The 25,403-nt window shown below is 53.3% G+C and overlaps 9 protein-coding genes across 9 annotated transcripts; 5 read left to right on the top strand and 4 right to left on the bottom strand.

Annotated features, from left to right (window-relative positions):
• Window positions 1–9: 9 nt before the first annotated feature.
• BDW74DRAFT_172346 (uncharacterized protein) lies at window positions 10–363 on the top strand (the record flags this gene model as incomplete). Its single annotated transcript, XM_073727509.1, has 1 exon — window positions 10–363. The coding sequence occupies one exon, from the start codon at window positions 10–12 to the stop codon at window positions 361–363; it is 354 nt and encodes a 117-aa protein (XP_073589610.1).
• Window positions 364–935: 572 nt separating this feature from the next.
• On the bottom strand, window positions 936–1,994 carry BDW74DRAFT_172345 (D-mandelate dehydrogenase-like dehydrogenase; the record flags this gene model as incomplete). The annotated part of the gene is made up of 1 exon (XM_073727508.1): window positions 936–1,994. The coding sequence occupies one exon, from the start codon at window positions 1,992–1,994 to the stop codon at window positions 936–938; it is 1,059 nt and encodes a 352-aa protein (XP_073589609.1).
• A 279-nt stretch (window positions 1,995–2,273) lies between these two features.
• BDW74DRAFT_184529 (uncharacterized protein) lies at window positions 2,274–6,258 on the bottom strand (the record flags this gene model as incomplete). The annotated part of the gene is made up of 2 exons (XM_073730838.1): window positions 2,274–5,236; window positions 5,289–6,258. The coding sequence occupies 2 exons, from the start codon at window positions 6,256–6,258 to the stop codon at window positions 2,274–2,276; spliced, it is 3,933 nt and encodes a 1,310-aa protein (XP_073589608.1).
• Window positions 6,259–6,653: 395 nt separating this feature from the next.
• On the top strand, window positions 6,654–8,230 carry BDW74DRAFT_164627 (uncharacterized protein; the record flags this gene model as incomplete). The annotated part of the gene is made up of 5 exons (XM_073726291.1): window positions 6,654–6,671; window positions 6,729–6,868; window positions 6,924–7,039; window positions 7,095–7,817; window positions 7,869–8,230. 5 exons carry the CDS (start codon window positions 6,654–6,656, stop codon window positions 8,228–8,230), a joined length of 1,359 nt encoding a protein of 452 aa, XP_073589607.1.
• Window positions 8,231–8,431: 201 nt separating this feature from the next.
• BDW74DRAFT_172342 (M20 family metallopeptidase) lies at window positions 8,432–9,521 on the top strand (the record flags this gene model as incomplete). Its single annotated transcript, XM_073727507.1, has 2 exons — window positions 8,432–9,278; window positions 9,328–9,521. 2 exons carry the CDS (start codon window positions 8,432–8,434, stop codon window positions 9,519–9,521), a joined length of 1,041 nt encoding a protein of 346 aa, XP_073589606.1.
• Window positions 9,522–9,775: 254 nt separating this feature from the next.
• BDW74DRAFT_184522 (uncharacterized protein) lies at window positions 9,776–11,092 on the top strand (the record flags this gene model as incomplete). The annotated part of the gene is made up of 2 exons (XM_073730837.1): window positions 9,776–9,937; window positions 9,998–11,092. 2 exons carry the CDS (start codon window positions 9,776–9,778, stop codon window positions 11,090–11,092), a joined length of 1,257 nt encoding a protein of 418 aa, XP_073589605.1.
• Window positions 11,093–11,451: 359 nt separating this feature from the next.
• Window positions 11,452–13,690, bottom strand: BDW74DRAFT_172340 (transcription factor domain-containing protein; the record flags this gene model as incomplete). Its single annotated transcript, XM_073727506.1, has 4 exons — window positions 11,452–12,702; window positions 12,755–13,403; window positions 13,455–13,583; window positions 13,632–13,690. 4 exons carry the CDS (start codon window positions 13,688–13,690, stop codon window positions 11,452–11,454), a joined length of 2,088 nt encoding a protein of 695 aa, XP_073589604.1.
• Window positions 13,691–13,926: 236 nt separating this feature from the next.
• BDW74DRAFT_184520 (uncharacterized protein) lies at window positions 13,927–21,824 on the bottom strand (the record flags this gene model as incomplete). The annotated part of the gene is made up of 17 exons (XM_073730836.1): window positions 13,927–14,784; window positions 14,853–14,877; window positions 14,907–15,812; window positions 15,846–15,907; window positions 15,938–16,763; window positions 16,827–17,006; window positions 17,040–17,129; window positions 17,223–17,573; window positions 17,628–18,121; window positions 18,158–18,985; window positions 19,016–19,552; window positions 19,637–19,804; window positions 19,958–19,986; window positions 20,023–20,306; window positions 20,391–21,113; window positions 21,182–21,456; window positions 21,527–21,824. 17 exons carry the CDS (start codon window positions 21,822–21,824, stop codon window positions 13,964–13,966), a joined length of 6,897 nt encoding a protein of 2,298 aa, XP_073589603.1. The 3' UTR covers window positions 13,927–13,963.
• Window positions 21,825–23,275: 1,451 nt separating this feature from the next.
• BDW74DRAFT_172337 (Zn(II)2Cys6 transcription factor domain-containing protein) lies at window positions 23,276–24,826 on the top strand (the record flags this gene model as incomplete). The annotated part of the gene is made up of 1 exon (XM_073727505.1): window positions 23,276–24,826. One exon carries the CDS (start codon window positions 23,276–23,278, stop codon window positions 24,824–24,826), a length of 1,551 nt encoding a protein of 516 aa, XP_073589602.1.
• Window positions 24,827–25,403: the final 577 nt, after the last annotated feature.

Here is a 25,403-nt window from a genome sequence, read left to right as displayed (position 1 = left end):
ATTCGCACAATGGACCTGACTATGCTACAGGCCAAGGCAATCCCGCAGCTTTCAGTCAGGGAGAAATCGTTTGTCGTTGATTTCGTGCCGGTCGACTATATCGCCAAAGGTATAGGCTTGCTTTCGAAATATACATCCAGCCAAGGAAGTGAGCAAGGGAAAGCGACTATATACTATCTCTCAAACCCGTCGCCGCCTTCCCTCGAGAATCTTCCAGGTCTGATGCAGGAGATCCGTAACGGCGGCGAGGTGACGAGGGCTGGTCGCAGTCTGCCGTTTAACGGATGGTTCGAGGCAGTTTCGGCGATGGATGGCTCGGCTGATGCGCAAGTGCGGTGGGCGGTGTTGAGGGGAGTACCTTGACGCGGGACATTGCACGTTTGGACTTGAGACTGGAAAGACAAGGGCTGTTTTGGAAGAGTTGGATGTGGACTTGAAGGCCCCAGCTGTTGATGCAGAGTATCTCAGGGACATGTTGCAACGGGAGAGGACCAGGTTTGCTTCCTGATACAGCGACACCCGGCTTCCAGGGCAGGCGCCAGACACGGGATGGTGCTGCCGCCGGTGGCACCGAAGAAGGCGATTGTTGGCTATTTGGTGGTGGTCATTATTGTGTTATCTCTTGCTTATGAATGGACTTTGGATCTAGTGGGATATAGGAAAGAGAGCAGATGAGAGAATGAGGATGCGATGAGCTAGGCCATGGCTGCTTAAGTATAGGTAGAGGTGACTCGTGAACAAGGAGAGTAAAGTCCCCGTCTGCAGACAGCGGGGTTTCTGTGTGAGAGACGGACTCGGAGCAACTCGTGTTTTGTGTACCGGTAACCTTAGCTCGGATGAACTCTCTCCTCTTTCCTTTCCTACGGTAGTCCCTACGAATGCAACATAACTTCCTCTGCTATTCTCCTCATCATCATCCTTATCCACTCCCTCCCTCACCCAACCCAATTCACCGGCGTCACTGGCCTCTTCGTTTCCAACCATCCCTCCAAATTGTCCAGATTCCCCCTCTCAAACCCCTCCCAACTACTCGCCGAACAAACCCCAATATGCGGCAGCAGCGTCACCATCCAGTTATCCCTGAGTCTGGAGTTAACACTAGGCTCACTATCATGCACATCAAGTCCAACCCCAACAACTTGTCCAGCCTCCAGCGCCTCAAGCAGCGCCTCCTCATCAACCATCTTCCCGCGCGCGACATTGACAACCCTCAACCCACCCTCTTTCGCAAGCGCAAATTGCTGAGATGAGAGCAAATGGTGCGTGGAAGCCGTATACGGCGCTGACAGGACGATACAGTCAACGTGCGGAATCATCTCATCCACACTGCTAAAATACACTGCTCCACGTTCCAACATCCCCTCCGCCACGATTTTCCGTCGCGGACCCGTATAGACAACCCTCATCCCCAGTGCACCTTCACATTTCCTTGCAATAGCCAGCCCGATATCCCCCATCCCCACGATCCCCAGGACCCTGTTGGCGGGATCAACAGCCTTGACACCGAGATCCCGACTCTTCATCCAGTCATACCTTGCACACCACTGCGCATAGCTCAGATACCGGAACGTATCGAGGACCAGGGCGAGCCCCGTATTCGCAACGGCCTCGGTACATGCATTCGGCGTATTACAGTACCAGATCCCTCTTTCCGTGAGGGCTTCAATGTCAGCTGTATCGTGGCCGTGGCCGCTGCAGCAGATGAGTTTTAAGGACGGTGGGAAGAACGGGATCAGGTCAGTGGAGAAGGGCGTGTGGTAGGCGTAGGGGCCGGCTTTTAGCCACCCGTTGCGCAGGATTGCGGTTAGGTTGCTGTAGGGACCGCCCGGGGCTAAGCGGGCCTTGAAGGAGGATGGGGAGGGGCAGTCGTAGAGGATTAGGTTGAGGTTGTACTTTTTGACGAGGGCTTGTCGGCGGGCGTGGTCGATTGACTGCACGGGGGATTCGATGAGGAGGATGTCGATTGGTTTGGGGGTTTCTGAGGGTGGTGGCATGGTGGGTTGGCTAGGTATGGTATGGCTTGGACAAAGAGCCTTGTCTTTTCTTGTCTGTTTCTATATGTCCTTGACGCACCGATGCTGAAGTCATATAGACGGCGCAAAGAGTTGGCCGACCGACGTGCCCCTCGCGATAAGACCGGCCGATTTGGAGTCGGAACGCAGCCGATCTTCTCATCTCCAACTCGATGGCATGAGATAGGCCAGATAAGAATGAGATAGGGCAGAACAAACCAAAACAGGATGCATTCATTCTTCCTAACTTCAGGTAAGTAACTAATTGCTCGCAGCAACAGCCTCCCTCTCCTTCACACTCCCACCCCCGATCCTCTCCCCCGCGTTCGCAGCCCTATCCCCAATCCGAAACGCCCCAAAGACCTCCTTGGCCTTCACTGTCGTCGGGTCCCTTCCATACCCCCCACCCCCAGGCGTAAGAATCACAATCCGATCACCCTTGTTCATATTCGCCGTCGCCTTGCCGCCCAGACTAATCGTCCTCACACTCCCATCCTCAACATCCCTGCGAATCCACAAGTTCACACCCCTCTTCCCCTCCCCACCACCAGCCATCCCATACGGCGCTATCACCCGCCGCTCAGAAAGAATCGACACCTGCAGCGGCATACGGAATTCAATGTCCCGCACGCACCCGTCGCCGCCACGGTTCAAACCGCCGCCGCCACTGCCCTGTCGAATAGAGAACTCGTGAAGAAGCACGGGGTACCGCTGCTCCAGGATCTCAGGGTCGGAAATCCGTGTATTCGTGACGTGTGTGTGGACGCCGCTTTCACCCGCCCAGTCGGCGCCTGCGCCTGAGCCGCCCGCGATAGTCTCGTAGTATCCGAAGCCTTTGACAATACGTCCGGTTTCAGGATCCGTCCCGCCGTATCCGAATGTTAGATTGTTACATGTTCCCTGCGATGCTGCGCAGGCTTGAAAAGCTTTGAAAATAAGGTCGACGATGCGCTGGGATGTCTCGACGTTTGATCCGACAGTCGCGGCTTTTAGAGATGGTGAGAGAATCGAGTCCTTTGGTAGTTTGAGCTTGATGGGCGCAAGGCATCCTTGATTCAATGGGGTGTCTGTGGAGATCATGGAGCGCAGGCAGTACATGATGCCCGAGAGCATGACGGCGGGTGGACAGTTGAGGTTTCCATAGTGTTCTGGTCCAGTTCCTTCAAAGTCGAAGATTGCATCGCCAGTGTCGGGGTCAATGTTGATTTTCAGGGCTAAGGGAGTTCCGTCATCTAGGTAGTCAACTGCCTGTAGATCCTGCCCCTCGAACTTTCTCGCGAAGACCTTGAGCAGGTTCCGGACAGACTGCGCCGCATTGTCTTGAATCGCTTTCATGTAGAACTCCACAACCGGCCACGTATAGTCCCTCACCAGCGCAGTAATCAGGCCAATTCCGCGGTTGTTAGCGGCAATGGCTGCTTTCAAGTCCGCGATGTTGTCCTTGAGAGTCCTTGTGCCGCTGCATCCTGGGTACGATCCAGGAATATCAACCAGAATCTTATGCAGACCGGCATCATCAAAGATCCCTTCTTTCACGATTTTGAAGGTCTCCACCGCAACACCCTCTTGCCAAAGCTCAGTTGAATGCGGCGGCATGGATCCCGGCTGAATGCCGCCGATATCAGCGTGGTGGCCTCTATTAGCCACGAAGAACAGGATCCGTTCAGGATCATTCTCGTCAAATACCGGCGTCGTAACCGTGAGATCTGGGAGATGTGTCCCGCCTGCGCAGGGGTGGTTGCTCAGCAGCACATCCCCGGGCTTCAGCTCCCCCTTTCCATAGAGTTTCGCCTGGTATGCGATAGCGTAAGACATTGACCCCAGATGCCCCGGAATATGCGGCGCATTAGCCACGAGTCCACCATCCGCAGAGAACACGGCACAAGAAAAATCAAGTCGCTCTTTGATATTGACAGAGATAGACGTTTTCTGCATCGTCTGCCCCATTTGCTCGGCGACACTCATGAACCGGTGCCCGAACATGCTCAGCTGAACCGGATCCACGACTTCACTATTGAGCTTGGGTTTCTCGACGTCCAGGATCTCGAGTAGCAAATGCTCGGGGAGCACAACTGCCGCACTGAACGGGTCAACGACAACTGTTTGAGTCTTGTCAACGAGCATTGCGGGTCCTGCAATCCTAGCACCAACAGGGAGGTCACCAAGGAAAAACAGCCCAGCGTCCATCCAGCCACGGGTCTCGAAATACACTTTCCTCATGGACTGCGGCTTCCGTGGAGTCACTGGCGGCGAAGTCTGGACCCTGCGAAGCTCTTGAAACGGTTTGGTTAGCTTGATGCCAACACCCTTGCTGCCGATGCTCCGTACTCGAACATCATCAATCACAATGTCACGAGGCTGCGTGAACCCAAACTCCTGCTTGTGGCGGTTTGTAAAGGCGTCGCCAAACTCGGCTAATTTGCCCGGCTGCCCCCCGATCATCAGAGCCGTGTTGCTCCCCTGGTATCTCATATTGAGGAAGTACTCGTGTCGAACTTGCTCGTCGTTAAACCCCTGAGTAGCAAGCCCCTCCCGTCCTCTCTCAGATAACCGTTCAAACCGACTCTGCAATGCCGGAAGCGAGTTCTCTGAGAAAGCCTGCGTCTCCGGTTCCTGATTCTCAACCACAACGTCCGCCAGCGCCATACCGTACGCCGATAAAATGCTCGAATATCGAGGGATGATGACATGCTGGATTCCCAGGTCTCGCGCAACAGCAACGGCATGCTGTCCACCCGCACCGCCAAAACAACCTAGGACGTGGGCCCTGGTCTCAAACCCACGGCCCTCGCTCAGTGTCCTGATCGGCCTCGTCATCGTGGTATTGGCGATCTGCAAGAAACCCATTGCAACCTCTTCCGGCGTGAACTTGGTTTCCCCGCTGAGGTTAATGGTGTCGGTGATCTCGGCGAACTTCTTCTGCACAACAGCAAAGTCAAGTGGTCTGGGAAATAGATCAGGGATAATCCTCCCTAGAAAGAAGTTAGCGTCTGTCACGGTCAATGGGCCGCCTCTCCCATAGCAGGCTGGGCCGGGATTCGCCCCTGCGCTTCCTGGGCCGACTTTGAAAAGCCCGTTTTCCCAGGTAAGGATGGATCCACCGCCTGCTGCGACGGTATTGATGTCTAATTGTGGTGTCTGTATCGTGACTTCTGCAATCGTGCTCTCAAAGATATGCTCAAGGGACCCGGCGTAGCGGCAAACGTCGCTCGACGTTCCTCCCACTGTGAAAAGTGTTAGCAAAATACAACAATGTGGAGATCACCAAGAACTTACTATCGAAGCCCAGCACAGGCTTGCCCTCCTGCTCGTCATAACATGTTTTAGCCACGCCAATAACACCCCCAGCTGGACCGCTAAGAACGCCCCGGAGTCCCGTAAAGTTCGTATACGTCGTCAACCCGCCATCAGACTGGTTCAAGAAAAGCTTCTCTTCAAGTCCCCCCTTGAACCCCTTCTTGAAGCTCTCCAAGTACTTGTCTGTTATAGGAGACAAATAGGCGTCAACAACGGCGGACTGACTCCTCGGGACGATCTTCGCCATCTTTTGCAATTCCGAAGACGCCGCAACTTTGAAGCCGAGTTCGCGCGCAATCTTGGCGATACCAAGCTCATGGTCTTGGAACGTGTACGAGTGCATCATGGCAATTGCTACCGTCCGGTAGCCCTGAGCCCATAGATGTGTGAGGTCGCGACGGACCTGCTCGTAGTCGGGAATTCTGAGGATACGGACTGCTTCACCTGATATTCCGGTTGTCAACTGAGGGTCTGAGCTGACATCTATCGGCTGCGGCTCGGGATTCTCTGCGAAGCCTTCGATCGTAACGCGCTCGCCAACCTCCAGGACAGTCTCATACAGCTTCTTCATCCGGCGAACAGAGAGGTCAAAGATGTGAGGGCGAGCTTGGTTGCCGATTTCCAGAAGATCGCGGAAACCTTTGGTAATCAGCAACGCTGTCCTCTCGCCTTTCCGTTCTAAGAGCGCGTTTGTCGCAACCGTCGTGCCCATGCGAATGCTCTCAACACTCTCCAGATCCAAGGGCTCACCCCGTGGAATCTTGGTGTTGGTCGCAATCTCCAGGATTTGTCGGATGCACTCGGTCGGAGCATCGTCGTATTCGTCGGGACATTGCGACAGCACCTTGAGCACGATTTCTTGGTCTTTCCCGGTCGTATTGTTTGGTATCAAGGCAATCCCGTCGGTAAAGGTTCCCCCGCGGTCAATTGCGATTCTGATTCCTGGCATGGTGGACGAGTTGCTTTGATCGATGCTATCCCAAGTGTCCGCTCAATGGTCAGTCGCTTTCTATACTTGGCCTATAGAGGACAGTCGGCTTCTCCAAGCCGATGCAGCTTATCAGTAAGCCGTGCCGACTGATAGGCTGATCCTAGGGAGATAACTTATCACGCCCAGGGGGACATGTAGATAGCGCTATCTCCGCCAGATCGTACGAGCCTAGGCCAGTGCACGGTGACTGATATGATGGCCCCTGTATATCTATAACGCGACGGCCGAGTGAGGCCGCTGGATTTCTAACCAGATCAGTCACTATGGCAGAGAAAGGCCCGCAAGTGCAAAGTTCAACGGATTCTGAGAATGGCTCGTCCGATGTGTACATTGATCCCGTCAAAGAAAGACACATGATGCGGAAGTTTGATGTGATTTGCCTTGTCGATCTAGAAGCTTGCCGCGTCATGAGCTGACACATGTCTTAGTTATTCGCCGTATGCGCAATGGGCGTCTTGTACATGATGTCTAACCTCGACCGAAGCAACCTGGGCAATGCCAATGTCGCGGGACTTCCTGACGAGATTGGCCTCGTCGGCAATCAATTCGGCACCGCGACAACTTTGCTGTTAGTCCGAAGAGCCTCTCTCATTGGTTGTGATCCGAAGTTCATGATGTTCTAGATATGCCACATATGTCCCCTTCGAAGGTCCCGTCGCCATCCTGCTAAAGGTCATTGGCCCAAAGCCGTTGATGTCGATCAGTGCCTTGTGCTGGGCTGCCGCCAGTCTGGGAATGGGTACGTCTACCTACACAGTCATCATTTAACATCCCACTGACTTACCTTTGTCTAGCCTTCGTACAAGACCACCGAGGTCTCTACGCCTGCAGACTTCTCATTGGCCTCTTCGAAGCCGGTCTGATCCCCTGCATCAACGTCTACATCGGCTGGATCTACAAGAAGTCAGAGCGCGGGCAGCGATCGTCCTGGATCTTCGCATTCAGCGCATTTTCCAGCGCCTTTGGCGGAGTCCTCGCATACGGTCTGACCCAGATCCACACTGCCCACTTCTCAGGGTGGCGGTGGCTCTTCGCCGTCGAAGCGGCGATGACCATGATTGCCGTGCCCTTGTTCTGGCTCGTTTTCCCGAAATCTCCAACGACAGCGTGGTTCCTCACACCTGAGGAAAAGCATATGATGCAGCTGCGATACGACGCAGACCCGACCTGGGGCGTTAGCGAGGAGTTCTCTCTAGCCGAATGCCTCAAGGTCTTTGTTGACCCCAAGTGGTATGCGTTCTTTGCGTATCAATTCTCAGTCGATATCTCGTTGTATGGCTTGACGACTTTCATGCCGACGATTGTTAGCGGCCTGGGGTACAAGTCTGTGCAGGCGAATCTCATGACTGTTCCAATATACATCTGTGCGCTGATCTTCTTCATGATCATCGCGTACTTCTCCGATAGGACAGGATACCGCGGGCCCTTCCTCGCAGGTAGTCTCTTGTTCCTGATTGTTGGCTACGCGCTCTTGATTAGTGTTGAGAATCTCAAAGTGAGGTTCTTTGCATGCTTCAGTAAGTTCACTTCCGTCCGCTATTTTTCACCGATGGCCTAACCGATTCCAGTCGCGGCTTTGGGCATTTACCCGACAACTGGCTTGTCCCTCATGTGGCTGCAAGACAACGTGTCGAAACACTACAAGCGCGCAACGATGGTCGGCTTTACCCTCTGCCTCGGAAACACGGCGGGTGTTGCGGTAGGCCAGATCTTTACCACCGAGAGCTCGCCGCGGTATATCACAGGCTTGTCAATTGCCATGGGGCTGGCGTGCTTCGCTTTCGTTGATGTACTGGTTCTCATGGCAGGCTTTACCTGGGTCAATCGCAAGCGCGCTGCGAAGCTTCGAGCTGCAGATCTGGCCGGAACTCCGATTGAGCCAAACCCGGATTTGGGCGATTATGATGTGCATTTCCGGTACTCGCTGTAAATTAGTTGACAATAAACCTGGACGCCTAGTTAGATGAGTCTTTTCCATAAATTGCTGATAACAATTACCTTGCTTTCTCGAAAGTCGGCACATGGGCCGGCTACCGATCGGATGTGGTAGGCATGCGTCATACAATGCAGTTCCATATAAGTAGTCGCCCTTATCCCCTCCAGTAATCTTCTCGGGATCGAAGGCCACAAAATGGCGAATACACCAGTCGTCAAGCTCCTCGAGCAACTGATGGAGATTCCCTCCGTCAGCGAGCAGGAACAACAGATCGGCATATTTCTAGCGGACCATCTCAGGTCCCTGGGCTACACCGCGGAGCTCGTACCTATAACACCAGAATCCGACCGATGCAATGTGTATGCCTACTTGGGCAACGACCGCAAAGCGAGGACGCTTCTTACCTCGCACATGGACACGGTCCCGCCACATATCCCTCTCAGCATCAAGGGAGACGTTATTTTCGGCCGCGGGGCATGCGACGACAAGGGACCTCTTGCCGCACAGATTATTGCGCTGGAAGAGCTACGGGCAGAGAATCGGGTAAAGGAGGGTGACTTAGCTCTACTTTTTGTCGTGGGAGAAGAGAAGGGAGGACCTGGAATGCTTGCTGCGAACGAGATGGGCTTGAGCTGGGAGGCGGTCATTTTCGGTGAGCCCACCGAAGGCAAGCTTGCTACTGGACACAAGGGGCACTTTGTCTTCGAGCTGTTTGTCTCTGGCACCGCTTGCCACTCAGGATACCCGCATATGGGAAAGAGTGCCACCGCAACGCTCGTTTCAGTTCTGGAGGAGCTGAAAGCACTTGAGCTGCCTACATCGCAACTCCTTGGCCCGACGACGTTTCACTGCGGCAAGATGCAGGGTGGAGTTGCCTACAATGTTCTTGCCGCTGACGCTTACGCCCTGTGCGGTATTCGTGTTGCGGCCGACTTGTCGGGCATTGAGAAAATGGTGGAAGAGGTTGTTGGTCAATATCCCGATGTCACGATGAAGAAGTCATTCGGATATCCGGAGACGTTACTGGATCATGAAATCGAGGGTGAGCAGGCCAACCCAGCCTAGTATCTTACATACTAATATAGCATTAGGCTTGGATACGATGCCGGTTTCTTATGGCACCGACGTCCCTCGACTGAATGGGAACCATAAGAAATATCTTTATGGTCCGGGATCAATATTGGATGCGCACGGAGAAAACGAGCAGGTTGCGATTCCGGATTTGATCGAGTGTGTGGCCGTGTACAAGAAGCTAGTTCTCCAAATGTTGAATCCTGGTCAGTGAATCAATGCTTCAATGTTCATGGAAAGCTAGAGAGATGTATCTCCCTGCAGCAATCTTACCATACCAATCCTAGTCCAGTAGCTCCTTGCCTCTTATCAAGTACTCCAACAGAGCGTCATGGGTTTATCGCCGGTCGGCTCGGCTCCAGCCAGCCGACGGGCAACGTATGAAACCTTAGTGGTCGTGTTTCTATTATAGTCAGCACTATTTTCTTTTTCCTTGAGCTCAGACTAGCTGCAGCACACCTACCCAAAATGCCAGCTGAACTATCTACCATTCCTGTGTTACCCAGGGACGAAGCATTTGCCATCACGGCGGATTTCCAAGCTGACGTTCACCCGCAAAAAGTCAGTTTGGGGGCAGGTGTCTACCGAGACGAGAGCTCCAAGCCATGGGTTCTGCCCAGCGTCAAAGAGGTGCGTAACAGTCGACAGGGAAGGCCAACTCACCAGTGCCCGATATTGACCCTTCGATAGGCCAAAAAGCGGCTTCATGAACAGGCATATTTGAACCATGAGTATCTGCCAATCCAAGGCTTGGAGCCATTCCTTAATGCCGCAAGAGAGCTTATCCTAGGATCAGAGAATACCGAAGCTCCAACTATCTCAATCCAGACCATCTCCGGAACAGGCGCAAACCACCTCGCGGCTGCCTTTCTAGCCCGGAATCTGAAGCCAAAGCATGTATTCTTTTCGGATCCGACCTGGAGCAACCACTCGCTTGTCTGGGAAGTTGCGGCGCCCGATGTCGTGCAAAAGACTTATCCCTACTATCTCCCAGCGAGCAAGTCTTTGGACTTTAAGGGTATGATTTCAACGCTGGAGTCTACCGCTGTCGAAGACGATGTCGTTGTACTGCATGCATGCGCGCACAATCCTACCGGCATCGATCCGAATCAGGAGCAGTGGCGCTCTCTAGCTGAGTTGATCGAGCGCAAGAGACTGTTTCCGCTATTCGACTCGGCATACCAAGGATTTGCAACGGGGGATGTAGACGTCGATGCCTGGGCGGTCCGATACTTCCAGAAGACGTTATTTGGATTATCGGAGTCTGGACCGCGACCACAGGGGATGGGAATTGCGCAGTCATTCGCGAAGAACTTCGGTCTGTACGGCGAGCGAGTGGGAGCCTTTCATCTCGTCCTGCCTCCACAAACACCAACAGCAGGAGCACGCAGCCAGCTCCTCCGTCTTGTCCGGGCGGAAATGTCAAATGCCCCTTTGTTCGGTTGTCGAATTGTGGCAATGATATTATCCGATGCAGAGCTTAGAGCGATGTGGCAGAAAGACCTGCAGACCATGTCAGGACGCATCAAACGGATGAGATCGATCCTCAGACGGGAGATCGAGAAACATGCGAGATCGGATGTGGGAGACTGGAGGCATCTGGAAGATCAGATTGGAATGTTCAGCTATACAGGACTGAGAGAGGGGCAGGTTTTAAGATTGAAGGAAGTGCATCATATTTATCTGATGCGCAATGGCCGAGCGAGTCTGAGTGGTTTGAATGAGGCAAACGCAAAGTACGTGGCTGATGCCATCGCTGAAGTGATGCGTTATCAGCCAAAATGATGGGAGCTGAATTTCGAAGTAAAGTTCTCCGAAAACCTGGCAGGAGGAAGGATTTCGAAAGGCCATCTGACTGACGAAGGATGAAGATGGGGAAGGAGCACTGGTGGGCCGTCCGGAGCTGAAAGTCAGGGAGGGAGCCAACGCTCGCCGAACACCTCATTGTCCTGTCTACCACATTGTCCCCAACATGATATCGATAATAGTAAACCGTTCAAGACTTATGCTGTCTTACAAAATGATAAGACTAGCTACCTCCGTACAAAAAGCAAACCGCAACATCCAAAAGTCATGTAGTGAATTGTACGGACGAACATGTATATATATATATACGTGGGAGCGAGGCAAATCAGGACCTGAAATTACAAGACAAATCCCATTTCCTCTCCGTCAATTACGGCTTCCCCACCTCGTTCAACGTTATTGCAATTCAGGAAAGCCTGAAGAAACGGACTGTCTAGGGGATCGACGGTGGTAGTCGTATTCCTCGCCAACCCATCGTCAGGATTGAAGGTGAAAGACATCGGCCCTGGCATGAGGAAGTTACTCCAGTCATAGCCATCATTATCCATTGGACCTGGTTTGATTCCCGTCTGGTAGGGTTGAACATTTATACCGGTAGGGGAGTCATCGGAAGCGGTAGCTACAGCGGATGGCACTCGGCCAACAAGACGGCCGACGTTCCACTGTATCTGAACGAGACGAGAGTAATACTGACCGGCAGTCGCATTCCCTTTATCCCGCATGGTCATTAACATTTGAAAGGCTGTCTGTACAGCATCCGAGTCTCCTAGGTTCGGCGAGATGATAGCAGAAATGATGAGAATGAGTGTCGAGGAAAATAAGTGGTGCGCATCAAAGTATCCAAAGGTAGCCAGTGAGCTGTCGATAAAAAGCTGTGAGAGAATCGAGTTTGATGTCCGAGCAGCAGAGATACAGGCGTCGGCCAAGGTTCTAGTCGTGTCTGATATCGGCGCTGATGCTAGTGCCGGTTCTGGACTGCCCTCACTGTGGTCTAAGGACTGTGCAAACGGATTTCTGACCTTAAGCACATACAGCAGAATTGGCCGTGTGGTTAGGATAATGCAATGGTTGAAATGTAGCTGGAGCGACGCGACCGATCGTAGAATCCCGGCATCCTGGTTCCATCTTAGGCTCTCTGGGATGTGGGTGTCCCAAGTATGCAACCTTCGTAGAACGGACCGAACATTATGCACCAGTCTTTCTCCCGCGGCTTTAGAAGATGGTGCATAGATATCTCGCATGATGAGGCCGGTAATGCGGGCCAGTTCCACGTGGGCAACCAGATGCTCGGCTCGCCCGAGTCTCATCTGGATTGGACTTCCTGGTACCGCAGACGGCTCTGGAGATGGAAGCTCGACATCGATGTCATCGTCATGGATTCCTATGGGTTGTCCGAGCTTCGAACATGTTGATCTGTCAAAGACGTAAACAGTCCACCACAGTCGGACTCGGTGCTCTCGCTCAATGGATGATAATCCGGCACCATCCAGAACAGCACGGTGCAGTCCAAGGCTGGTGCTGAGGCGCAATGCCATGCTGCTGTACATGTGTGCGGAGTTCACGCGGCCAAGGGCATTGGAGTAGAAACACTACGCGTTTTGTTAGTTGTAAAAGGCCAACGGCTGAGAACCTATCACATACAAGCAAGAGCATGATCTCAATCTGGGCCAGGGACGGCTCCTCAAAGAGATCCTGCAGTAGACCAACAGCGACGAGAAAATATCCCGTTCCCGGCACCGGAGAACTACTGGCATCCACATCCCCAAGCGCTGGCGCTGACGTCGAACATGAATACAACTCACCTAGTGCTAGAACCACAAAGAGCTTGCAGGCCCATGTGGAATCCCACTGGAAACGCTCCCCCAAGCGATAGGCTTCGTCGAGTTGCTGGAGAAAGTCGCCATGCAGGAAGAAATGGTAATCCTGGCCGATGAAGCGAAGGGCAACGCGGACGAGGAGGTAGGTCCGGATACGCTCGGGCAGCTTGCAACCAGTAACATTATGAGATTGACGCGCGAATGCGGGATTCCGAACGTAACGACGCTCAGGGGGTGGAGTTGGCGTGGAGCGTGGGTTCAGGCATTGCAAGATGCGATCGCTAAACGCCAGGCAAGTTGACTCCCCCACAAACTGCGGCTGTGAAGTGTGGTCGAGCTGGAAGAGACGTCGCGGCTCATGGATCGGATTGCTGAGATCTATTGCAGCTGGTTCCGGTCTGTCGGAGTCTAGGGCAAGTTCGACACGAGGCGACGGTGGGTCGCCGTTGTTTCTCTGAAGTTGATTCAAGTAACTGAATCATATCAGTCCCGCTCCACAATTGGTAGAGGACTGACTAACGCACCTTGCAGACACAGTAACTCTCCGCTCGCGCAGGGGGTAAGAGCACTGGACCGCCTTTTTGGCATTGCGACATCTCTGGCACGGTACGCCCCCTGAGCACTTGACTTTGAGCCCATGACAACGACGGCAACTAGACGAGTCGGTCAGTCAAACTCTCCGAATGGATCAGGTAACATACGCAATGTACGATCGTTTCGTCCGGCTTGATGCAGTTGGCGACGGCGCAGTTTTGGTCATGTTGGAGATGCGTAGAACGGAGGAAGGTCGGCAGAGCAGAGTACTGATAAGGGGAAGGAGCGACCCGAGTGGCATGCCAAGTTGGAGAACAGGCACCACCGTTTATCGAGGGCACCCTCCATCATCGATAAAAGAGATACAGCTCTAAGGCCCGAAAAGATCATTGACATTGTTCACTGTATACACCTATCTAAGAGTAAACCCGAAAAATGATCAAAACAAATGGCAAAATACCCCAATTATCCAATATCTTCCAAAAGAAACTCGTTATCATCAAGCATGCAGAAACCCCATCGCCTTCCAAGCCTGTACATACTTCCTCGCTACCTCCGCACTGACAGGCCCCTGGACCGCAAGCGGCGGCGAGTGTTCCCTCGTACGAGTCGTATCCAGCAAAAGACCACCACACGACATGCGCAGGAAATGGTGATCCAAGAACCCAATCAGCCGGCCCGCAGGGTTATCCGTGTCTATGGACAGGGGCAACTCGCGGACCTTACGAACCCACCGGTCGAACGGGATGATATTCTGGAATGGAACATCCAGCGCGTCAGCAAGGACTTCGATCATCTCGGGCCAGGGCTGGCCCTTGGGGTTGTCAATATGATAGATCGGATACGGCGTCCGATTGGCTGGTGCAAGAAGGAGATCTTTGAGGGTTCCTGCGACGTCATTGACAGGGATCCAGGAGAGGATACCGCCGAAACTGGGCAGCGCTTTTAAGGTCTGGCATGATTTGATGAGGAACGAGAAGTGCTCGATCGGGTTCCAAAAGCCACTGGTGCGAGAGCCGGCGATCTGGCCGAGGCGGACACTCATGGGCCGAAAGTGCTCCGGGTATTTGTGGAGTGTAGCATCTAGAATGCGCTCGCAGGCGAGCTTAGCCTCGCAGTAGTCGACGGGGAGAACGGATCTCATCTCCATGCGCTCCTCCGGTACAGAAACCTGACCGCTCCAGATCGGGTACTGGCCGACGACACCGATGGATGAGACAAGCTGGAAGCGGACTTTGGTCTCTGAGCGAGGGCGCTGGGTGGCAACGTCCCGGGCAAGGTCAATCAGGTTTCGCAATGCGTGGAACTGTGGTTCGAAGGCTTTGATGGGGCGCGTGCCGCTCATAGGCCAGGCGTTGTGGACGATGTGCCATGCTGCACCAGCCAACCATATTCGGCATTCGAGACTCCCAGCTTGATCTGGAGGTGTCGGTCTCGATTACCTTGAGCTTTGATTGCGCCTCGTTAGAGAGCTCGATACCTCTATTGGTCAATGCTTGCTGTTGCCGGGTCTTTCCTTCAACACCGCCGCGACGGTTGACGCAAACGATCGTGTGCACCTCAGGGTTAACGGCAAACTGCTCGACCAGATGAGACCCTAAGCTGCCTGTAGCACCGGTCACCAGGACGCACTGTCCGTTCGGAGTTGTTGATGCCATTCGAGAAGCCGCTGCTACGGGCATCGAGCAGCCCTTAGGAAAATGGGCCACATATCGGTTGACCTCTGCTTCTCGAGCGACATCGTCCGTCATAATTTGCTCTTCATGCTCCACTGCTTTAGGTAGACGACCATAGGTCGGGCCCGATGCCAAAGCAATGATGATCTTCTGGGTATCATTCTCAGGCATCGCGCCATCCGTCCAGTCCACATGCCTAAACCTAGCAGACTGAAGATCTTTCTCCCAGCGCGTTTCGGAGGCGATTGCATGGCGTCGCCCATCATCAAAGAGCCACCAACCTTCCAAAAGCCCGAACGCCAGTTCGATATAAGGTACAATACCAGTCATCTCCAACATCATAAGGAATCCGTCCGGACGCAAGGCAGTCCGGATACTGCGGGCGGACGCTTCCAAGTTATGCGTGACATGCACAGCATTGCTCGCAATCACAATGTGCTGGCCGCGCAGCTCTTCGGCAACAGGCTTTTCGATGTCGTGGACAGCGAACTTCATGAACGAATAGCTCTTCCATTTTCGGCGCGCCTGAGCAACCATGGATGGTGAAAGGTCGGTGAAGGTATATTCCACGGGGACATTGAGCTGAGCCAGGAATGGGACGAAGACCATAGTTGAACCGCCAGTGCCGGCGCCCATTTCGAGGATCTTGAGCGGGCCATCGTCCAGGCTTATCTTTGAGATCAAGTGACCAAGGAAGTCTCTCACAAGCTCATAGTGCGTATGATTGATCGTGCAGTGGCAGTATAGGTTTGTCACGAGTTCTCGGCCTTCCGTCGTTCCAGAGATAAGTCGAATACCATCGGTCTTCCCCTGGAGAACGTCGGCCAAAGCCTTTCCGGAGAAGTAAGTCAACTTGGCAGGGTGTGTCCAATCTGGCAGCTTCTTCAGCATTTCCTGCAGCAGTACATCGCTTGACTTCTCCGGCGGAGAGTTGGCCCTACGAATGAGTTGTGTGCCTTTGGTGTCGAACAACCGTCCGTCATTCTCGAACATCTCGTAGAGATAGTTGACAAGGTTAGCCTGCTGAGGAACGTGCCTGACGCGCAGAACTGGTTCACCGGCGGGGATAGAGGCAATAGAGACACCGAGTTTCTCAAAGGCCTCTAGTACCAAGGCGACGCAAAGCTGAGTCGCAGCCGGTAGGAACATGTTCGAGTAGCCATCCATCTTACGATCTCGCATAAACTGGTCCGTTATTAGTTTGGACTCCCCAAATGCTTCGAGCACTGTTGATGGAGACAATTCGAGGGAACAACCGCCGGACAAAGGTTCCACTTTCATCTTATATAACGGGGTTTCCACAGGCGTCAGGTCGCTCGCAGACGTCCGAGGCGTGGAGATTGGGCTGTCCGACTCGGATCCCTCTGAGACTTCAGGGTCTGTGCTATCGTCATCCGCCTCGGCACCGTTGGGATACACGGCAGAGGTGATACACCTGACGAACCTGCGGAAACTCGTCGCCTCCATGAGTTCCTCCTGGTCCAGGGTACATTTGAACACCGACTCAACCTCACGAGCCAGCTCCATTCCCATGAGCGAGTCAATGTCAAAGTCCGCCAGCTCCGAGTCCTCCTCGATCTCGTCTGCCTCCAAGCCCGAGACGTTGGCGATGATTTCACGAACCTACTAGGATAGGTCGGGTCGAGCTTTCTCAGCCATTTTGGGCTTTGCCGTAGACGATTTGACAGTTGAAGCAGAAACAGAAGCAGCTTGCGTTGACGCTGCGGCCGTCGCCTTTGCGGCTCCTGCCGGGATGGACACCGCGGCGGATGGCAATGGTGGCAACGCCTCTGGCGCAGTAAGTCGAGTGAGGATCTTGCTCATAGACGCCTTTGCAACCTTGATGTAATGAGTCCCAAACATAACCTCCAGCAGCTATCCATTAGTCGCGTCGAAAACATACACATCAGTCATAAACAACTTGTCCGATTCCCGGTGGTGAGCTGCAAGGATATTGTAGATCTTCGGCCGCTTATAGCTACTATCAAGCTTGGGAGAACGCATAATTACATCACAGCCACTGGCAAGGTACATATCCTCCGGCGCACGGTCGGTCATGGCGTTAACCTAAAGGCCACCCACCTGGCTGAAACAATCTGACAAAGTCACGTCAAGCCAAGTCTTGTTGGAACACTTCATCTGCACACGGCTAGCACACTCATCGCCCTTTCCAACGACTTTCTTGACACCGCGGTACATTTCCGCGTAATCTACCACTTCCGCAAACGTCCGGTAGACATTCCGGCCTTGTATAACGTCGTCAGCGTCCTCGTCGCTCTTCAGGACAGAAAGGCAGCGTTTGTGGCTGACCATATGCTCGTACCGGGCAAACTCAGCGTGGTAGGTCGGGTCGTTCGTAGCGCAGAGTCGGATCTTGCCCTTGACATGAGTCGTCTCTGCCCCACGAGCTTCGGGGCCTTTGTGGCCGACGATCTTTCAGCTCCAGGAGTTGGGCTCTCCTTGAATCACCTCGAAATTTAACCATACCATGAGTGACGGATCAACGCAGATAGGGACGTGGTTTTCGATTTCAAGGACCTGGGCGTGGTGGTCGGCTGCCAGGTCGGGGCGCAAGCTGCGAATAGCTTCAATGGCCATGTCGATTTCCAGCGTTGCGAGGCAGATCGGAGCTGTCTGCGCGATCATGTGTCCCGAAACGAAGTCATTGTACTCCTTCGTCATTGTGTTGATGCGGAAGCGCGCATGCTGTTGCTCGAGATCCTGGTACCCAACGAAGCTCCACAACCGAAGAGGCTGTTCTTGTTGCACAACGGGCGCGCTTTCGGTGATGGGCCTCGCTACCTTGAGGTCTAACCAGTGCCGGTGCTTTTCGGATTGGTAAGGCGGGAGAATTAAGGGCGAGTACTCGTAGGTTTGTAGGGCGTGGTGAGGCCAGAAAGATACTCGTAGTCCTTCTTTCCAGAGGCTGAGAGTGGTATCTGACAAGTTCTGCAACACGCTGTCACCAGCCAGGTTCACGGCTTGGAAGTGTGTGCCTGCCAATGATTAGAGTGCACGATTGGCAAGGTGTGTAATGGTCGAGTTTGATCCGGCTTCCAGGTAGATGCATGACGGGTACTGTTGTGCCAGCCTTCGGAGCGCGTGGTTGAAGTACACGGGATGCCGCAAATGTTCGGCAGTAAAGCTTGACGAGATTTGGTCCGCTGATTGGCGAGACTCTGTCGCTCTCTCGAGTGGAATGACAGGCTTCTTGAAAGTCAGGTCTTGTCCAAGTTCCTCCAAGCTAGGAATAAGTGGCTCGACAAGAGACGAGTGGAACGCATTCGTCACGTTGAGCCTCTTGGTCTTGAGCGAGGCAAAGCTACTGTTCTGGGCGACGATCTCGGCCACCTTGTCGATAGAACCCATGCTTCCGGCAAGTGTAAAGCGCCTGGGACCGTTGTAGCAGGCAATGCTAGCAGGACGCTGAGTATCCGTGCTCGCTCGGTTCGCCTCTGCCACCAGCCTTTGAACAGATGCTAGGTCACCCTCAACGGCAACCATAGCGCCGCGGTCCTTACCCCACGAGTCACGCACCAGCTTGGCGCGACCGGCCACTAGCTTGATCGTATCCTTCAGAGAAAGAACGCCAGAGATGCAAAGCGCCGTGATCTCGCCGAAACTATGTCCAACAACAGCAGCCACCGTGACACCAGAGTCCATCCAGCACTTGGCGCAGGAGTATTGCACGGCAAATAGGGCCGTTTGCAACTTGATTGTATCCTCGATAGCTTCCTGCTGGAAGATAGCGTGGTATATGCTATCTAGACCAAGTGACCGCATCGCGGCATCACACTGGTCGAGGTATGTCCGGAGGACTTTGACCGTCTCGTAAACCTTCCAATCTAGCCCAATAAATGTAGAAACCTGCCCACCGAAGCAGAGGACTACGGGACGAGCGGCTTTGACTTGAATCGAGCCGGTTGAGAGTTGACATTCCAGTTCGGCAAGAGAAGAACAACTGAAGATCAAAGCGCGAGGAAAGGTCTGGTTCGCCTGGCGAGACAGGTTGAATGACAGATTGGAAAGAGTGGTCGTTGGCTTCTTGGACCATTCGCTGGATCGCAGGAAGAGAGACAGTTTGCGGCAGTATTCAGATAGGCTTTTGCCATCCAACGCAGGAATCCAGAATGGATGCTTGATACCGGCCGAGTGGATTGCGGCATCCTGTTGACCACGGAGCTTCGGCTGCGTGACAACCATCGAGGCGTTCGAACCAGGCGCACCGTAGTTGTTAATGAGGGCGGCCTTGTTCTCCTCATTCCAAGGCTTCAAACTGGTAGGTATCTCAATCAAATCCTTGGGCGATGCCTTGATATGGTGGCTCAGGTTTGCATAACTAGCCTGCGGCGGGATCCAGCCTTCATGCATCATCATAAGCATTTTGATAAGCGATATCACTCCGGAAGTGCCTTCAGTATGCCCAACCTAGCCCTTGATGAAGCCAAGCCACAGTAGTCTAGATCGGTTGCTTCCTTCCAGTGCCCGTAGGATACTTTCGTACTCCGCGGGATCGCCAACAGGAGTGCCAGTGCCGTGCGCTTCTACAACGGTGATATTATCTGGCTTCAGCTGTGCTTTGTGGACGACGTCTTGAAAGAGAGTCGAGAGTGAGGGGGAGTTCGGAATAAATATGGGTGTACAGCTTTGATTCTGTGACACGGCTGTACCAGAGATGCACCCGGAGATCTGATTGCCGTCCGAAATCGTATCAGACATCTTCTAAGAAAACGCATGCGATACCCTCGCCACGACAATAACCATCAGCTAGTTCGTCGAATGGTTTGCATTGCCCGTTGGACTCAGGAAGGTCGCACTGGCCAAGTTCTGAAACCAAAGAGGGTTGCTCATGGTGGCCACAGCACCGGCCAATGCTCCTCACGTACATTCGCCGTTCAGAATCGCCTGGAATGCCATATGGATGGCCACGGCAGATGCAGAGCAAGCGGTATCAATAGTCATGCCGGGTCTTGTCCAGCCAAAATAGTGAGAGACTTTGCCTGACATGAAGCTGCGTAGGTTACCAGTGGCGGTAAAGGCATTTGGCGCGTGACACGCAATATTGTGCTCGTAATCAGCTGCACAAGTATCAATGTAACAGCCAATCTGGTTGTCGGGATTGGGAAGCGAGAAATAACCAGATTGTTCAACAGCCTGGTACGCCGCCTGCAATAGAAGGCATTGTTGCGGATCCATGGACGCAGCTTCTCGCGGACTTCACTTGAAGAATTTGTGATCAGAAGCATCAACATCGTCGATGAAGTTTCCGTACCACTTTCGTTTGGTATCCAATTCTCGCCACTGGCTCTTGAAGCCAAAGTGGCTTTGGGGAACCTCAATGTGCTGCGACTTTCCCTCGCAGTTTATCTGCCAGAATTCTGCTAAGCCATCCGCGCCGGCGACCTTGATGGCCATGCCAATAACAGCGATGTCATCATCCTTGATATCATTTGCCTGTCCCCGTTGGCCGTTCATATCCAGGACACTGGCAGACAGTTTCGGTAAATCCTGGTCGAGGTCCGTGGCCTGAACCAGGCGGGGGCCGAGAGTCCGCATAAAGGACGGCGGAACACATCTATCGGGTCCGAAGGAGATCACTCTCGAGCTCTCAGTATTCATGAGCGATTCTTGGACGGCAGCGAATGTGGTGTACCAATTTGACTCCTCGAATAAAATGGCGCGGAGCGCCAGGTGGTGTAGTCTTCCCGCTTGTATCAAGTCCCCGTTTAGATTGGTGTAGCTGGGAATGACCATATCGAAAGCATCTGGAAATTGAAATGCTGACTCTGCGTCGCATAATTGAATGACTGAAGCTAGGTCGGAATGGTAATCCGTATGGTGAAAGCGTCCACGGAGGCCGACTTCGGATGCCACGATACCAGCGGCTTTGAGTTGCTGGACGAGTGTCTGAGCGGTAATCTGAGAGGTGGTGATTGTGGCCCGTTTCTCATCGTATCTCACAGAGATATATGCCTATTGCGATGAAACAAGGTAAGGCGTTAGCTTGATTTAGTAGAACACAGAAAAGCGACCTAACTCACTTCAGGAAAGTGATCTATAATACGAGCCAGATCTTCTCCCTGCTTGACCGTGTTCCAGGCCGTTGCATAGGACTTGGCACGCCCGTGTACTTCATCGGAGGCATCTTGCGCATCGACCAGCGCTCCAAAGAGCATGGCCAAACGTACCGCCACGGGACCATACCGGTCGAAATCCTGTTGGCTGGCTAAGGAGGAAACAGCAAAAGCACTCAGAACGCCCGTACAAAAGCCCAAAGTGCTAGCGTTCGACGGAACAGAAAATATACCAGGAGATCCTGCTGTCGTGTCAAACGACTGATCCTGCTCGAGACTTCGGGCATACTGTGCCAGTTGGGTGAGGAGTACGAGGAGTAAGGAGGGTGTTTGGTAAGGTACGATTATCGTCAAGATACGCCCCCGTCCGGAACCAGCGGTCGAGGTCAGCGAGCCAGTGTTCGCCGTCGATAGTCTTCAGTTGGGGCAGGTGTTGGCAGATGACTGTCCAATATGTTGGAAGCTCGGCGACGGTTTCTGATATCCAACGGCACAGACGGCCCTCCGAGACAGTCGATCGGAGCTTATCAAAAGAGCGCTTGTTGAAGGTGAGAGACTGCGGTCCGAAGAGCAGGAGGGTCTTTCCTGCGGCCGACTTGTTGCTGCTCATCGTGAGCGGGCCTTGTTAAGAAAGTAATTCGAGAAACACCAGATGAATGGCTCAAAGTTGAAACCCCGGGTCACGACCGTTCAAGGCTAAGAGTATTGCGAGTTTGAACGACTTGCAAGTATGGCCAATCCTGAAGATAAATTGGGAGGGAAAGGCTCTGCTTGATAAAGCCGTATACCATGGTCCACATTGGGTCAACAAAAGCCCTTGAAACCCGAGTAGTTCAATGAGCTTGTCCTGCGCCGAATTGGCCAATCTACCGATCTGAAAGGGTTCCTGCTCCGGAATTCCGCGTTGGACAGAGAGTGCTGTCAGCTCCCCACCCGTCGGTCTGCCTAGTCAACCTGGTTCAACGTGTCGCCGCGAACTGTTCGTTCATCGTATTTCCCGAACCCTCCGAGGCTCGTCAGCCATTCTGCCATCACTAGGGACTGGCGAAAGTACATTCCGCCGACAAGATAAACGAAGCCCAGAGAAGCCAAGTTCGAATAAGAAGAATCCACTGGTAATCCAACGAAGCGGGTTCAGCTGAATCTGCTGCCCAAGAAACAATACGCTCCGACAGTCCCTGCAGCAATCTGACAGCTGACACTGACAGGTATGCTAGCTGCAGATTCAGCGGGTTATCCATCTCCGTTGCTTCTTTTCTCCAGAGCCTGAAGAAACCATGATATGCATGATTGGTGGGTCAGAGTACAGAAATGCACTTAATCCGCAGCCGGAAGGATTCATCACTGCAGATATGTCGTCGAAGCATACACATCTTACTCCTATCGGGATAATAGAGTGTATTCCTGCAGACTCGTCGTCAAACCCGCCTGAGGACTGACAGCGCGTGGAGAAGAGGTCTTGGCAGAGCCAGGAGAGGAATGGCAGAATAGCAGGCGACTAGACGGTGTTTGGACAGCTGGATAGTTTTTCCGAGACTTTCTCCGCCTGAGTGTGGTGGAACCTTCCTTTCTTCTGTTCCTCAGCTTCCGGCTGTCAATTTCGTGCCTCTCCCAAAAGTCAGACGCAGTAAGATATCGATGCAAATCATCCACTTCAGGGACTGTTCCCATCCAATGCATAATCTTCACGGCACGTTTATCGAATGATCGCCAATATTAGTGGGTCCGTCCATCCCGGGGCGGAAACAATGGAATGCACGAGATTTGTCCTTGTCCAGGTACCTGGCTTGATCTACACAGAATTACTTTTGATCAGATAAAATGTGATGATACGTCGCCTTATCGGAGTTCGGTAATGCCGGCCTGAAGAATGCCATCTGGCGGCTTGTCAAATCGCCAGAACTACGGATACCGCCAGAGAGCTTTTTTATTTCTTATGCTCCGTGTTATTTTGGTAAATATCCTCTGCCCCATGAAACCGCCGATAGCTTTTTGCTAGGAACAAACAATTGCCATTACACGGAGCTTTCGAGCCATCGGTTTTCCGCCGACTTCCCCACGATGTCCCAATCTACCCAGCGTCCGCAACCGGAGTCGGCCGATGGGCAGAAGCTCAGACGCCTCGCGTGTGATCGGTGTCGAGGGCAGAAGCTCAAGTGCGTTCGCTTGGGGTCGTCCGAGAAGTGTCAGCGCTGCGAGACCGCGACGGCCATTTGCACTTTCGGGAAACCATTGCCCCCTGGGCGGCGCGCAGCGAGGCCGGCGGTGCAAGACATGGGGATCGAATCCACTGTACCAAATCTCCCTGTTGCAGTTTCACGAACCGAGCTGGATAGTACTCGAATCCCGAACGAGATGTCCGCGCCAGTGGGGATTCTCCACGCCGACAGTCCGGGATGTTCGGAAAGTCTTTTTGTCCACGGAAGCGACATGGACGCAGACAACTTTTACCACATGCTCTACGATGAAGGGGGCATCATTGACTTAGATGGCCACAGACTAGACAAATGGCCGACCAAGACGGATTCTATGGGAGATGTATCCCCGTGGCAGACATTGGGACCAGTCGGCGACGAGGGAGACAGTCTGGTGTTCAGCCCCCACGGGAGTACGTCGCCTCACAGTCAAAAGCGACTATCGACGACACAAGGCAAGCGAGAAGGGCCAATCAAGCGCCCGGCTTCCCTAACTTCATGTTCGACGGCGGGAAGTTTAGACGAGGCAGCTACAACTCCCGACACGCTGGGACTGATGCAAAAGCTGATGCACCTTAGCTGTGCCTTGTATGAGCTCGAAAGCCGTTACCTCCCCAACGGCGATAGTAGCCAGACTTTGATGGCCGCTTACAGCGTTTTCCCAACCAAACTTGCAGGCCAAGTTCTTCAAGCAGCCATGGATTTCTTGGGATTCCTTCAATCTTTCTTCTTGGCAGATGAACCTTCATCATCTTCAGCATGCCAGTTTCTAGCTACCACTCGACGGGATCCATCATCCCTTGACTTGACCGACCTGAACCAGCGAAGCTATCTACATGCGTACAGTACACTCGTATCTCCTTCGTACGATCACATGTCTCTTCCACCGACCAACCACAGCTACGCCTACTCGTCAGCCTTGGAATGGCTTCCAGCCCGACAGATGGCTACCCCAGACAAGCCAACAAGCCTGCAACTTATTAGTAACTACATGCGCCTCCTCCGGCTGTATCTACTACTCCACAAATGCATATACGACTACGTTCGGCTGACCGCATCGAACCCCAGCCAACGCCAGCCCATCTGGACCGACCTGACGCTGGGTGGCACGGTGCTTGACCAGTTCGTGGACTTCCACATCAAACTGGTTTTGCAGGTCGCGGCGCGCTTGCTCGAGGACATCGAGTTCGCCCTCGGGCTTCCTGAAGGCTGTCGGGTAGGCAAAATGACTGCTGCTCAGAACGGCCGCCGTGGGATACTGGGCACATACGTCTCCACCCCCTTTATAGAAATGTGCATATCCGAGGCTACAGCGGGCCCTGATCAGGGACGCGATGCTATCATCCGGCTGCGTGATGTCATGCACCGCCTGTCGAGTGTCTTGGATACACCTTCTGTGCTGAACCTACGTAATTGAATTCGAGTAGATCTCTGTGTAAATACCTGGGATGAATGCATTCATAAATATCTAATCATGCTAGATAATGGAGTTAAATCCGGCTTCGCGGCCGAATGTCCAACATCTTCCAGCTATCAATATCTCTAATACGCCTATTCCCCGACAGAAATAAAAGCCGAGCCTCTACCTGGTCTACCCATCGGCAGGGGTCCATCACCTCAGCCCTTGCTTCTACCTTACTACTCTCCGCCGGGATCTACAAGTGAGAGTTTTTGCAATCACCTGTAAATGAACCTTAGACTCGGAGCCGCCCTTGACTTCCGTCGAATCTACCGAATTCCTCATGGTACATCGCCCCGAGGCTCTAACTTCCTGCCATGTCTCCCCTAGCACGGCCACAACATCCACATGATCTACCCGCACGCGTCCTGAATCGCTCCATCAATACCGAAGAGCAGTGTCCTCGCCCCGAAGGCTACACCGGTCTCCAGATGCTGCCGATGCCACCACCCCGGTCACAGAAGAACTATCTCCACGAGATCAAGCTTCTTGGTGCTTGTCTTGGGAAAAGCTTGTTATCTGCATAGGTAATTCC

This window comes from Aspergillus multicolor, assembly GCF_047715735.1.
Source record: "Aspergillus multicolor strain CBS 133.54 unplaced genomic scaffold BDW74scaffold_1, whole genome shotgun sequence".
Lineage (NCBI taxonomy): Eukaryota > Fungi > Ascomycota > Eurotiomycetes > Eurotiales > Aspergillaceae > Aspergillus > Aspergillus multicolor.
This window is presented reverse-complemented; position numbering and strand designations above follow the sequence as displayed.